This window comes from Hippopotamus amphibius, chromosome 2, assembly GCF_030028045.1.
Source record: "Hippopotamus amphibius kiboko isolate mHipAmp2 chromosome 2, mHipAmp2.hap2, whole genome shotgun sequence".
NCBI classification, from domain to species: Eukaryota; Metazoa; Chordata; class Mammalia; order Artiodactyla; family Hippopotamidae; genus Hippopotamus; species Hippopotamus amphibius.
In genome coordinates this window covers 12,874,469-12,888,648 of record NC_080187.1, presented here as the reverse complement: position 1 = coordinate 12,888,648, position 14,180 = coordinate 12,874,469, and the positions used below count along the sequence as shown (strand labels likewise).

The window sequence follows — 14,180 nt, the reverse complement described above, 5'->3', positions numbered from 1 at the left end:
GACATCCTGGGCTTGAAATAAAGATACTGTACTTCTGCAGTCTATACAGTACTGTACAGTAAAGTACACAAAAGCACAACCAAACCCCCCCCCCCGCAAAAAAAAAGCACAACCACTTCTAGAGGATGCACGCACGTGACAATGTATGCCAGACACATGAACTAACTTACATGATTGAACACTCCAACACATTTGAATCTCTAAAAGTTCGCAACTTGAAGGTTGGTATGTAGGGGACTTACTGTAGTCTGAGGATGAACTGCTGAATGAAATGCACTGTAGTTTCTTAGAGTGATCAGTAGTTCCAAAATCAAGAAGAAGCTTTGGGTCCTAAAGTGGAGGAGTGGAACTCACATCCTTGGATTGTTTCTTGGAGCAATAAACGTACTATGGAGTTTCTTCTCCTGACCCACCATCATCACCACCAATAACAAAAACTATGAAAAGAACAGTGGATGGGAAGCGAAGAAAGGAAATGAAAGGAATGGAAAGCAAGGGAAAGGAAAGAGAACGAAAGAAAATACTTTACAAATTCCCAGTTCCGCCAGCTTTCTACACCAACGGAGCATTGTTAGCCAATATATTCCAACAGTTCATAAGAACACCCCATTTCCTTCTCCCCTGCCCCTAGTAACCACCATTCTATTCTCTGCTTCCACGAATTTGACCATTTTAGATTCCACATCCTGTAGTATTGGTCTTCTTTGAGTTTGACTTATTTCACTTGGGACAATGTACAAAGGTCTAGTTATGCAAGACAAATAAGTTCTGGGGAGGTTGAACACAGGACATGACTAGAATTAACCATACTGTAGTGTATGCTTGATATTTATGCGTAGAGTGGATGTTAGATTACATCTTCTCAACACCCACACAAATAAATTAAAATGGTAATTGAGCTGATGAATACATTAACATGGCTTTAGTGGTTATTTCACAATGTACACATATCAAAGCATCAAGTTGTACACTTTAAACATATACAATATTTATATGTCATTTTTACCTCAAAAAAGATATTTGAAGGAGAACTAATGAATTCTCAGGAAATAAGATGAGAGACATAAGTATGACCAGCTATGTAATTTCTCAATCTAATAGACGAGATCAATAATCAAGCATATCAACTCAGAGTTCACAGTTTATACTAATGAATTATAAGGAAATAAGAGAGTAACTGTAATGGAATGCAAGTTACCAAATATTTACTGAGTGTTTATTCCATGCTGGGCTCAAGATTAGAGGTGTAGGATCCGGGGTTTTGTGAATACCTGTGTCTGCTATAAAGATGAGCATATGTCATAAAGACAAGAGTTTTGTCCTGTGGAAGAGATTCTCCAGGGACCCCTTCATGTCCCTGTTCCTTAGGCTATAAATAAAAGGGTTCAGCAGTGGTGTGACCACTGTGTACATCATAGAGGCAATTACATTCTGGTCACTTGAGGTGCTGGATGAGGGGAAAAAATACAGTCCAATAATTGTTCCATAATACAGACATACCACAGAGAGGTGGGAGCCACATGTGGACAAGGCTTTGCAGATCCCCTTGGTGGATGGAACCTTCAGGATGGTGACCCCAATGCAGCCATACGAGATCAGGATGCACATTAGTGGGAGAGCAATAACTGCAACTCCTGCTGTGAAAATGGCCAGCTCATTGAGGGAAGTGTCTGAGCAGGAGAGCTTGAGCAGGGCACCAAGGTCACAGAAGAAATGGGGGATGGTGTTGTCAGCACAAAAGGACAGCTGGGTCAGGAGCAGGGTGTGACACAGGGCATTGGCACAGGAGAGAATCCAAGATACAGTTACTAGTAAGTTACACCGTCCCTGTCTCATGAAGGTGGTGTAGTGGAGAGGGTGACAGATGGCCACATACCGATCATAGGCCATTGAGGTGAGCAGGAAATTGTCCAGACCAGCAAAAAATATGAAAAAATACATCTGTGTTACACACCCTGCATGGGGGATGGATTGGTCCTGGGTCTGCATGCTCATCAGCATCTTTGGGACGGTGACAGATGAGAAGGAGACGTCAGTGAGGGCCAGGTGGCTGAGGAAGAAGTACATGGGGGTGTGGAGGCGAGAGTCCAGCCTGATGAGCAGGAGGATGAGCAGGTTGCCCAGCACCGTGGTCAGGTACATGCCCAGGAACAGGGCAAAAAACATGCCCTGCTGCTCTGGCGGGATGGGGAGCCCCAGGAGGAGGAAGTGGGACACGCTGCTCTGGTTCTCCCTCCTCATGTTTCTCTCCTGTCTGCTGGGATGAAAGGACAGTGAAAGAAGCAGAAACCAACATTTTGATTTACAGCAGCAGATAAAAAAAAGTCCTTTCTGCTGATGAACATGCCAATGTCTGACTGCACTGGCCTGTTCCTGCAAAAATCCTTTAAAGTGTATGCTATTATCATGAAAAATGAGAGAATGTGCCAAAAGAGAGTTTGATATAGAAGACAAACTGGCTCAGTGGCATTTTTCTATCATCTAGTGAAGAAGCAATCTCTGAGTGAAAATTTGTAGCTGTGTCTTATCAGAAAAGGGAAAGTGTCACACTGTCTGAGCAGAGGGATATTAAGGCAAAATCTCCCTAATTTCTTTTCTGTTTCTGTACATTTAAGAGAAATCATAAGATTTGATCTTCAGGTTGTGACATATTGAACTTTTGAAATCTGACTTTAAAATCCTTTAATAAGTAAAGTATAGGGAGGAAGTTTCAACAACAAATACTAAAGGAAAGTGAATGCAAAATAAATGGTCAAAATTTCCATTATGTATAAAGGTTGAAGAAAAATGAAACACATCTGTTGAGGGACAGAGTGTCTTAGAGCTCAGTCTTGCAGTATCATGGCTTTACAAAGTAAAAATATGACTGGCAGTTATATATTTTTACTAGTACTCATATGTATCATTCTCCAATCTCCTCATGATTCAACAAGTTCTCATAACCCTTGAAAGTCCTCAATCCACAATACAAAGAGCTGTTTCAAGAGATGTCAAAGAGAGAAGCCGGAGAGGTCCCTTCTCCCACCTTTAGGAACTACTACTGAGAAGTGATTTAAGCAAGAACACAGAGAAGTGTTGAGCAGCTGTGTACACACACACACACACACACACACACACCTGCTGTTGGTGAAGGATACCCAGTTCTGCTCTGACTTTATGCTCAAATGACCTAGCTGCCAAGAGTATGGACTGGTTTCTCAGTTTCTCTGTGGGACATCTGGAGACAAGATTTAGCCCACAACTTCTATGGTACTGAACCTCTCATCAGCATCAGAGAGAAAAGCCAGGAATGAACCTGGAGCTTACTCCTCAATTCACCAGCTTCAGATATGGAGACATGAAGACTGTACTCCACCCACCACGGAGGGGACCCAAGGGGTCAGAACACCAAGCTCTTGGTTAGAGATGGGCATTAAACATGTAATAATTGCTCAGTTGTCTTCTTACGCTCTCCAGGACAGATGCCCTTGGGCAGTGGTCCCTAAACTTTGATGGTCCCCAGAATCACCTGGGGAGCTTGTTAAAGATGCAGATCCCAGCTCCACCTCCAGGGATGCTCATTCATGAGGTCTGGGGTCAGGTAATTCTAAGGCAGATGGTTCTAAGGGCAGAGTTTGAGGAAACAGTGTGCTTAGGAAGAACACCAGGGTGATGCCGTGTGTGTGTGAGCCCAAAAGGAGATGTGGAAAGACCTCCTTACTGACCCTTCCTACCAGATTAATGTTTCCCTGAGTTAAGTCATAGCTTAACATGTGAAGAGGGATTTTTCTCCCAAGTGGAAATTCCTTTTTGATTTGCTGCTTTTAAAATTAATTCTGCTTCCTGATGGAAATTCAAATAACATAGATATAAAAGCAAAGGATTAAGTCACCCTTCCATTATTCATTTTTATCCCTCTAAAATGGTTTTTATTCATAAAGTTGTATGTTTACATAAATGTATTTTATATGGTATTTTATAGCTTTCATTTTTGTAATTTATTGTTATTATGTTATAATATCTGCATTTCTACTTCTATACATATCAATACATAGAAGGACACAACATCAATACATAATCTACTTAAAATTTTTTTACTGCAGTTACTCTCTTGTTGAATTAACACAAAGGTTCACTGTGAAACTTTATTAAAGATTATACTATGCCTTCAAATCTTCTCTTGTGTCAGTTGTCTGATCAAGGTCACTTTAATATCTTCAAAGCATCAATATCAATGGGCTCAATTGTCTTAGTTCCCCAGTGTCTGAGGTTTGCTCCTTTGAAACAAAAGAAGACCCTAACTTTGAATATCCAGGAAAATACATGAAGAATGGACATCCAGGATAAACCCCATGGAAAGAGAGGCAACAAAACCAGATTGTCTGCATTCACCTAAGGGATAGCCTAAGTCAGAGCTGATGGAATGAAATTAATGAACAATAAAGGAAAGTTGCTATCATAATATTCTACACATGTATCAAATATCAAACTGCTTCAAAATATTTTAATTTGATCATCACACCCCAAACAGACTAGAGTTGGGGATGTCACCACAGCCTTAAATGTCACTCCAGATGCTGGTTACATACTATTCAGTTTTATATTTGTGTATAAAGTTGGAAAAAAAACATTGCATTTGCATAGGGCAGACACACACACACACACACACAAAGACACGATGAAAAGACTGGGGTAAAAACCTGATGCTCAAAAAAAGACATAAGGCAATAATAAGACAATAATAGAGACAAAATATCTCTATTAATAAGACAATAATAGAGGTAAAGTGAGTAATACAACTAAATTAATCCAAAAGAAGGCAGAAAAAGAGGGGAAAGAAAAAAAAATCTCTCCTCAAATCTATTTGAACTTAGTTTTGCAAGGTAGCAGTATTACAAAGTTAATGAACAAAAACCAAAAATCAATGTTACTTTATATCATAGCAGTGAGCGTTGAGAATTGAAAATTTTAACAGATTGTTTATAACAGTATAAAAACTAAAAAATACACATGGATGAATTTACTAAAGTATTTGCAATATCAGTACATTAAAAATCATAAAACATTCAAAGGTTAAATTAAAGAGGACACAAATAAATAGAGATATACCTAGCACATAAATTAGATAACTCAATACTATTAAAAAGCCAGTTCTCCCCCAATTGATCTATACAATCAATACAATCAAAGTCAAAATATCAGCAGCCTACTTTTAGAAGCTAATTCTTAATTTTACATAGAAGTGAAAGGGAAACAAGATAGCCAAAACAACTTATAAAAAACAAACTGCCAGACTTACTTTACCTAATTTTAAAACTTTTTATAGGTCCATAGCAATGAAGATAACAATTGCATGAGGATAGGAATATAAATGAATAGAACCAAACAAATAATTTTGAAATAGATCAATACATATAAGGTCAATTAATATTTTACAAATGCACCAAGACAATTTAATGTGGCAAGGATATTGTTTCAATAAATGGTGCCACTATCACCCACCAGGGAGCAGAAATCAGAAGGAAGAAAACTATGATCCAGCAGCCTATAGTCTGCCATCAGGCCAGACACTACCCTGAGGCCACAGGCCCCTGGCACTTGGGTGGCAAGAGAGAAGTGCACTGCTGGGACACACAGGACATCTGCTGGAGAGGGTTACTTCTCCAAAGTCGAGAAATGTAATTAACCCATCACATACATAAAAATACATACGAGAGAGATGGTTGAAGATGGTGGAGTAGAAAGATGTGCTCTCACTCCCTCTTGCAAGAGCAACAGATTCACAACTAACTGCTGAAAAGTCACTGACAGAAAGACACTGGAACTCACCAAAAAAGACACCCCACATCCAGAGACAAAGGAAAAGCTGCAATAAGATGGTAGGAGGGGTGCAATCACCATGAAATAAAATCCCATAACTGCTGGGTGGGTGACTCACAAACTGGAGAACAGTTATATCACACGAGTCCACCTAATGAAGTGAGGATTCTGAACCCCACATCAGGCTTCTCAAACTGGGGGTCTGGCAAAGGGAGGAGGAATCCCCAGAGAATCAGACTTTGAAAGCCAGCAGGATTTGATTGCAGGACCTCCACAGGACTGGGGGAAACAGAGACTCCACTCTTGCAGGGCACACAAAAAAGTAGTGTGCACACCAGGACCCAAGGGGAAGGAGCAGTGACCCCATAGGAGACAGAACAAGACCTACCTACTGGTGTTGGAGTGTTGCCTGAAGAGGTGGGGGCAGCTGTGGCTCATGGCAGGGACAAGGACAATGGCAGCAGGGGTTCTAGGAAGTGCTCATTGGCATCATCCCTCCTGGAGTCTGCAATTAGCCCCACCAAAGAGCCTTTAAGCTCCAGCACTGGGTCGCCTCAGGCCAAACAACCAACAGGGTGGGAGTGCAGCTCCACCCATTGACAGAGAAGTGGATTAAAGTTTTACTGAGCTCTGCCCACCAAAGCAACACCCAGCCCTACCCACCACCAATCCCTCCCATCAGCAAATAGGCACAAGAGGGCAGACAGCAGTATTCCGTTCTGTGGAGCTGAAAACCAAGGCACAGAAAGATAGAGAAAATGAAAAGGCAGAGGACTTTGTACCAGATAAAGGGACAAGATAAAACCCCATAAAAACAACTAAATGAAGTGGACATAGGCAACCTTCCAGAAAAAGAATTGAGAATAATGATGATGAAGATGATCCAGGACTTTGAAAAAAGACTGGATGCAAAGATTGAAAAGATGCAAGGATTTGAAAGACAGAAATAGAGACACAGATGTAGAGAACAAATATATGGACACCAATTGGGATAAGCAGGGCAGATTGGGGGGGGAATGAATTAGTAGATTGGGATTGCCATATATACATTACTAATAAGAAAAAAATTTTACCAAATTGTACACTCTAAATATATGCAGTTTATTGTATGTTAACTGTATCTCAATAAAAGTTCTTAAAAAAAGAAAAGAAAAGAAAAGCTGCAAGAAAAGTTTAACAAAGATGTAGAAGAATTAAAGAACAAACAAACAGAGATAAGGAATGCAATAACTGGAATGAAAAATACACTAGAAGGAACAAATAGCTGATGAACTGAGGCAGAAGAAAGAATAAGTGACCTGGAAGACAGAATGGTGAAAGTCACTGATGTGTCACAGAATAAACAAAAAAGAATGTAAAGAAATCAAGACAGCCTAAGAGACTTCTGGGACAATGTTAAACACAACAACATTTGCATTATAGGAGTCCCAGAAGGAGAAGAGAGAGAGAAAGGACCCAAGAAAATATTGGAAGAGATTATAGTTGAAAACATCCCTAACATGGGAAAGGAAATAGCTACCCAAGTGCAGGAAGTGCAGAGCGTCCCTGGCAGGATAAACCCAAGGAGAAACACACCAAGACATATAGTAGTCAAACTGACAAAAATGAAAGACAAAGAAAAGTTATTAAAAGCAACAAGGGAAAAACAACAAATAACATATAAGGGAACTTCCATTAGATTAACAACTGATTTCTCAGCAGAAATTCTGCAAGCCCAGAAGAGAGTGGCACAATATATTTAAAGTGAGGAAACGGAAGAACCTCCAACCAAGAATACTCTACCCAGCAAGGTCTCCTTCAGATTTGATGGAGAAATCAAAAGCTTTACAGACAAGCAACAGCTAAGAGAATACAACACAACCAAACCAGCCCTACAAAAAATGCCAAAGGAATTTCTCTAAGTGGGAAACACAAGAGGAGAAAAGGACCTACAAAAACAAAAACAAAACAATTAAGAAAATGGTAGTAGGAATATACATATCAATAATTACCTAGAATGTAAATGGACTAAATGCTCTAACCAAAAGACACAGACTAGCTGAATGGATAAGAAAGCAAGACCCTTATATATGATGGCTACAGGAGACCCACTTCAGACCTAGGGACACATACAGACTGAAAGTGAGGGGATGGAAAAAGATATTCCACACAAATGGAAATCAAAAGAAAGCTGGAGTAGTGATACTCATATCAGATAAAATAGATTTTAAAATAAAAAAGGTTGCAAGACATAAGAAAGGACACTACATAATGATCAAGGGATCAATCCAAGAAGAAGAGATAACAATTATAAATATCTATGCACCCAATATAGGAGCACCTCAATACATAAGGCAAATGCTAACAACTATAAAAGAAGAAATCGACAGTAACACAATAATAGTTGGGGACTTTAACTCCCACTTATACCAATGGACAGATCATCCAGACAGAAAATCAATAAGGAAACACAAGCTTTAAAAGATCAGCTAGATTTAATAGATATCTATAGGACATTACATCCTAAAACAACACGTTACACTTTCTTCTCAACTGCACATGGAACATACTCCAGGATAGATCACATCTTGGGTTGCAAATCAAGCCATGGTAAATTTAAGAAAAGTGAAATCATATCAAGTATCTTTTCTGACCACAATGCTATGAGATTAGAAATCAATTACAGGAAAACAACTGTAAAAAACAGAAACACATGTAGGCTAAACAATATGCCACTAAATAACCAAGAGATCACTGAAGAAGTCAAAGAGGAAACCAAAAAATACCTAGAGACAAATGGCAATGAAAACACAACAATCCAGGACTTCCCTGGTCATGCAGTGGTTAGTGATGCACCTGCCAATGCAGGGTATATGGGTTCGAGCCCTAATCTGGGAAGATCCCACATACCGTGGAGCAACTAAGCCTGTGTGCCACAACTACTGACCCCATGCTCTGCAACTACTGAAGGCTGCATGCCTAGATCCCATGCTCCACAGCCTGTGCACCACAACAAAGAATAGCCTCTGCTCTTCACAACTACATAAAGCCTGCATGCAACAACAAAGACCCAACACAGCCAAAAAATAAAAATAAACGAATTAAAAAACACACACACATAACAATTCAAAACCTATGGGATGCGGCAAAAGTAGTTCCAAGAGGGAAGTTTAAAGCAATACAATCCTACCTCAAGAAACAAGAAAAACCACAAATAAACAATCTAACCTTATGCCTAAAGAAACTAGAGAAAGAAGAGCAAACAAAACACAAAGTTAGAAGAAGGAGAGAAATCATAAAGATCAGAGAAGATTCCACATGTAAGTGATAACATACCATAGTTGTTTTCTCTGTATGGCTAAAAAATAAAAAATTGAGTACAACAACAAACAGACTCACAGATATAAACAAACTAGTGGTTACCAGTGGGAAGAGATAAGGGTGGAGGAGCAAGATAGTGGTAGCGGATTTTGAGGTGCAATCCACTATGTATAAAACAAATGTTGCAATGATGTGTTGTATAGCATGGGGAATATAGCCACTATTTCATAATGGCTATAAAAGGAGGATAATATATAAATTTTTAATCACTATGCTGTACCTCTGAAACTGATATAATAATGTAAATTAACTATACATCAATAAATATAAAATAAAAAAATAAAGTGGAGCCAGGTTATTAGCTAGAAAACAATAAACAGAAGTTTTGGAAATCAAGGAATTAAAAAAGAACATATAAGAAATAATACTGGCAATTAATGCGCACGATCCATTTAAGAGAAATCATTTGGGACGTCCCTGGTGTCTCAGTGGTTAAGAATCTGCCTGCCAATGCAGGGTACATGGGTTTGACCCCCAGGCTGGGAAGATCCCACATGCGATGGAGCAACTGAGCCTGTGAGCCACAACTACAGAAGCCCATGCACCTAGAGCCTGTGCTCCACATCAAGAGAATTCACCACAATGAGAAGCCTGCACACAGCAACAAACAGCAGCCCCCACTCACTGAAGCTAGAGAAAGCCTATGTGCAATAATGAAGACCCAATGCAGCCAAAAATAAATAAAAGCAAATTTATTAAAAAAATAAATAATAAAAAAATAAAAGAAAGCATTTAAGTGGTAAGAAAAAATGTTTCCAATTCTCACAACTTTGTACATCTAGGATAAGTTACTATCTATGAAAATGTTACAAATAGTCATTCAGAAAGAAAAAGAGGACTTCCCTGGTGGTGCAGTAGTTAAGAATCTGCCTGCCAATGCAGGGAACATAGGTTCAATCCCTGCCCCAGGAAGATCCCACATGCTGTGGAACAACTAAGCCCATGAGCCATAACTATTGAGCCCATGTGCCACAACTGCTGAAGTCCTCATGCCTAGAGCCCATGCTCCACAACAAGAGAAGCCACCACAATGAAGAGTAGTCCCCACTCTCCACAACTAGAGAAAGACCATGTGCAGCAACAAGACCCAATGCAACCAATAAACAAACAAATAAATAAATTTATAAAAAAAATAGAAATAGAAAGTTGGATTAAGTAATTTTAGTATACAAATAATTAAAGTTTCCATCTAAAATTGATTTAAATTCTGTCAACATGTCAGCCTCTTATAGTTTCTTTGTGATGTAAAATCTTTTTTCTTTTTCAAAAAAAAAGATCAGAGCAGAAATAAATGAAATAGAAACAAAGAAAACAATAGCAAGAATGAATAAAACTAAAAGCTGTTTCTTTGAGAAGATAAACAAAATTGATAAACCTTTAGCAAGACTCATCAAGAAAAAAAGGGAGAGGACTCAAATCAATAAAATTAGAAATGAAACAGGAGAAGTTACAACGGACACCACAGAAATAAAAAGCACCATAAGACACTACTACAAGCAACTATATGCCAATAAAATGGACAACCTGGAAGAAATGGACAGATTCTTAGAAAGGTATCACCTTCCAAGACTGAATCAGGAAGAGAAAGAAAATGTGAACAGACAAATCACAGGTAATGAAACTGAAGCTGTGATTAAATATCTTCCAACAAACAAAAGTCCAGGACCGGATGGCTTCACAGGTGAATTCTATCAAACATTTAGAGAAGAGCTAACACCCATCTTCTCAAACTCTTCCAAAAAATTGCAGAGGAAGGAACACTCCCAAATGCATTCTATGAGACCACCATCACCCTGATACCAAAACCAGATAAAGATACTACAAAAAAAGAAAATTACAGACCAATATCATTGATGAATTTAGATGCAAAATTCCTCAACAAAATACTAGCCAACAGAATCCAACAGCACATTAAAAGGATCACACTCCATGATCAAGTGGGGTTTATTTCTGGAATGCAAGGATTCTTCAATATACGCAAATCAATCAATGTAATACACTATATTAACAAATTGTAGGATAAAAACCACATGATCATCTCAATAGATGCAGAAAAAGCTTTTGAAAAAATTCAACATCCATTTATGATAAAAACTCTCCAGAGGTGGGCATAGAGGGAACCTACCTCAGCATAATTAGGGCCATATACGACAAACATTGTGAAATGTTCAACATTGTGAAAATGACTACACTACCCAAAGCAATCTACAGATTCAATGCAATCCTTATCAAATTACCAATGGCACTTTTTGCAGAACTAGAAGAAAAAATGCTAAAATTTGTATGGAGACACAAAAGACCCCGAATAGCCAAATCAATCTTGAGGTAAACAAATGGAGCTGGAGAAATCAGACTCCCTGACTTTAGACTATATTACAATGCTACAGTTATCAAGACAATATGGTACTGGCACAAAAACAGAAATATACATCAATGGAACAGGATAAAAAGCCCAGAGATAAACTATGGTCAACTAATCTATCACAAAGGAGGCAAGGATATACAATGGAGAAAAGACAGCCTCTTCAATAAGTGGTGCTAGGAAAATTGGACAGCTACATGTACAAGAATGAAATTAGAGCACTCCCTAACACCACACACACAAATAAACTCAAAATGGATTTAAGGCCAGACACCATAAAACTCCTAGAGGAAAACATAGGAAGAACACTCTTTGACATAAATCACAGCAAGATCTTTTTTGACCCACCTCCTATGGTACTGGAAATAAAAACAAAAATAAATAAGTAGGACCTAATGAAACTTACAAGCTCCTGCACAGCAAATGAAACTATAAGCAAGACAAAAAGACAACCTTCAGTATGGGAGATAATATTTGCTAATGAATCAATAAACAAAGGAATTATCTTCAAAATATAAAAACAGTTCATCCAGCTCAATATCAAAAAAACAAACAACTCAATCCAAAAATGGGCAGAAGACCTAAATAGGCATTTCTCCAAAGAAGACATATGGATGGCCAAGAGATGCATGAAAGCTGCTCAGCATCACTAATTATTAGAGAAATGCAAATCAAAACTACAATGAGGTATCACCTCACACCGGTTAGAATGGGCATCATCAGAAAATCTACAAACAGTAAATGCTGGAGAGGGTGTGGAGAAAAGGGAACCCTCTTGCATTGTTGGTGGGAATGTAAACTGATACAGCCACTATGGAGAACAGTGTGGAGGTTCCTTGAAAAGCTAAAAATGCAATAACCATATGAGCCAGCAATCCCACTACTGGGCATATCCCCAGAGAACACCACAATTCAAACAGACACATGCACCCCAAAGTTCATTGCAGCACTATTTACAATAGCCAGGACATGGAAGCAATGTAAATGTCTCTCAGCAGATGAATGCATAAAGAAGATGTGGTACATATATACAATAGACTATTACACAGCCATAAAAAGGAAGAAAATTGGGACGTTTGTAGAGACATGGATGGACCTAGAGACTATCATACAGAATGAAGTGAGTCAGAAAGGGAAAAACAAATATGGCATATTAACACATATATGTGGAATCTAGAAAAATGGTACAGATCAACCGGTTTGCAAGGCAGAAATAGAGGCACAGATGTAGAGAACAAACACATGATCATCAAGTGGGTAAAGCAGGGTGGGGGGAGGGGGATTTGAGGTGGGATGAATTGGGAGATTGGGATTGCCATATATACATTACTAATAAGAAAAAGAATATCTTTAAATATATGCAGTTTGTTGTATGTCAATTGTATCTCAATAAAATTTCTTTAAAAAATATAAATGGTGCCAGCATGATTTAATATCAATATGTCTTAAATGAACATAGATTCTTGTCCTGCATCACATGCAAAATGTTACTTGAAATGGATCAAATGTGTAAGAACTACAACTAAAATACTCCTTTGTAGAGAACATTGGACGAAATCTTTGTAGACATGGGATAGGCAACATTTTATTAAATAGGATACAAGTCGTGAACTATAAAATAGAAATTCATAATTTGGACTTAATAAAAATAAAATGCATCTGCTCTTCACACAAAACTCTTAATATAATACAAAGACAAGCTTCAGAGTGGCAGAAAATATTTGCAAAATGTATTTCTGATAAAGATTTGAATCCAGAACGTATACAGAAGGCAAGCAACTGAATTATTTTTAAAAAAGTATGTGCAAATGATTTGAACAGATATTTCACCAAGAAGATATATAGCAAATCAGGACATATAAAAACGTGCAACACCATTAGTCATTAGATAAATGGAAATGAATACCACAATGAGATATAGCACAACAGACCCACTAGAATGGCTGAAATTCAGATGCCTGTCAATACTTAGTGGTAGTGAGGATGTTAGCAATTAGAATTCTCAGACATTGGTGGCAGTAATCTATAATGTAGAGCCATTTTAGGAAATAGTTTGTCAGTTTCCCATAAAGTTAAATATACCCTTGCCCCAGAAATTCCACTCCTAAGTATTTACACAAAAGAAATACAAACCTCTCACACAAAGATTTGAATGCACAGCTATACACATGTACATATCTAGGTGACAAAGCTGATACTGTAATGCTGTGAAGGCGATGGCTTTTCAACAAATGGTGCTAAGGCAATTGAATATCCAGAGAGAATAAAGATGACATAACTCTCATCACAAACAAAAATTACTTCCAGAAAGATTATAGAGATAAATATGAAAGGTAAAAAACAACAGCTTTTTGGGAAAAAAGTATCATTTCTGGACCTCAAAAAAGATGGCAGAGGAGTAGCACGTGGAGATCACCTTCCTCCACACAGAAACATCAAAAATACGTCTACTTGGGAGTGGCTCCTGGAAAACACTTTCCGAATGCTGATCAGAGACCCCAGATCACCAAAAGGCAAGAGAAATTCCACATAATTGGGTAGTGCAAAGGAAAGACAGGAAAAAGAGAGACAAAGAATCCTGAGGAGAACGGCCCCTCTGGGAGGGAGCTGTGAGGGGTGGAAGGCTCCCACACACTGGGGAGCCCCCTCATGGTGGGGG

The 14,180-nt window shown here is 38.5% G+C and overlaps 1 protein-coding gene across 1 annotated transcript in view; it reads right to left on the bottom strand.

The window, feature by feature from the left end:
* Positions 1–1,299: 1,299 nt before the first annotated feature.
* The window catches only part of LOC130846038 (olfactory receptor 1J4-like), a 39,079-nt gene continuing 26,198 nt past the window's right edge, over positions 1,300–14,180 (bottom strand). Inside the window, exon 2 of the mRNA XM_057724000.1 lies at positions 1,300–2,250. Coding sequence (XP_057579983.1) covers positions 1,300–2,250 — 951 coding nt within the window. The remainder of the gene's footprint in view (positions 2,251–14,180) is intronic.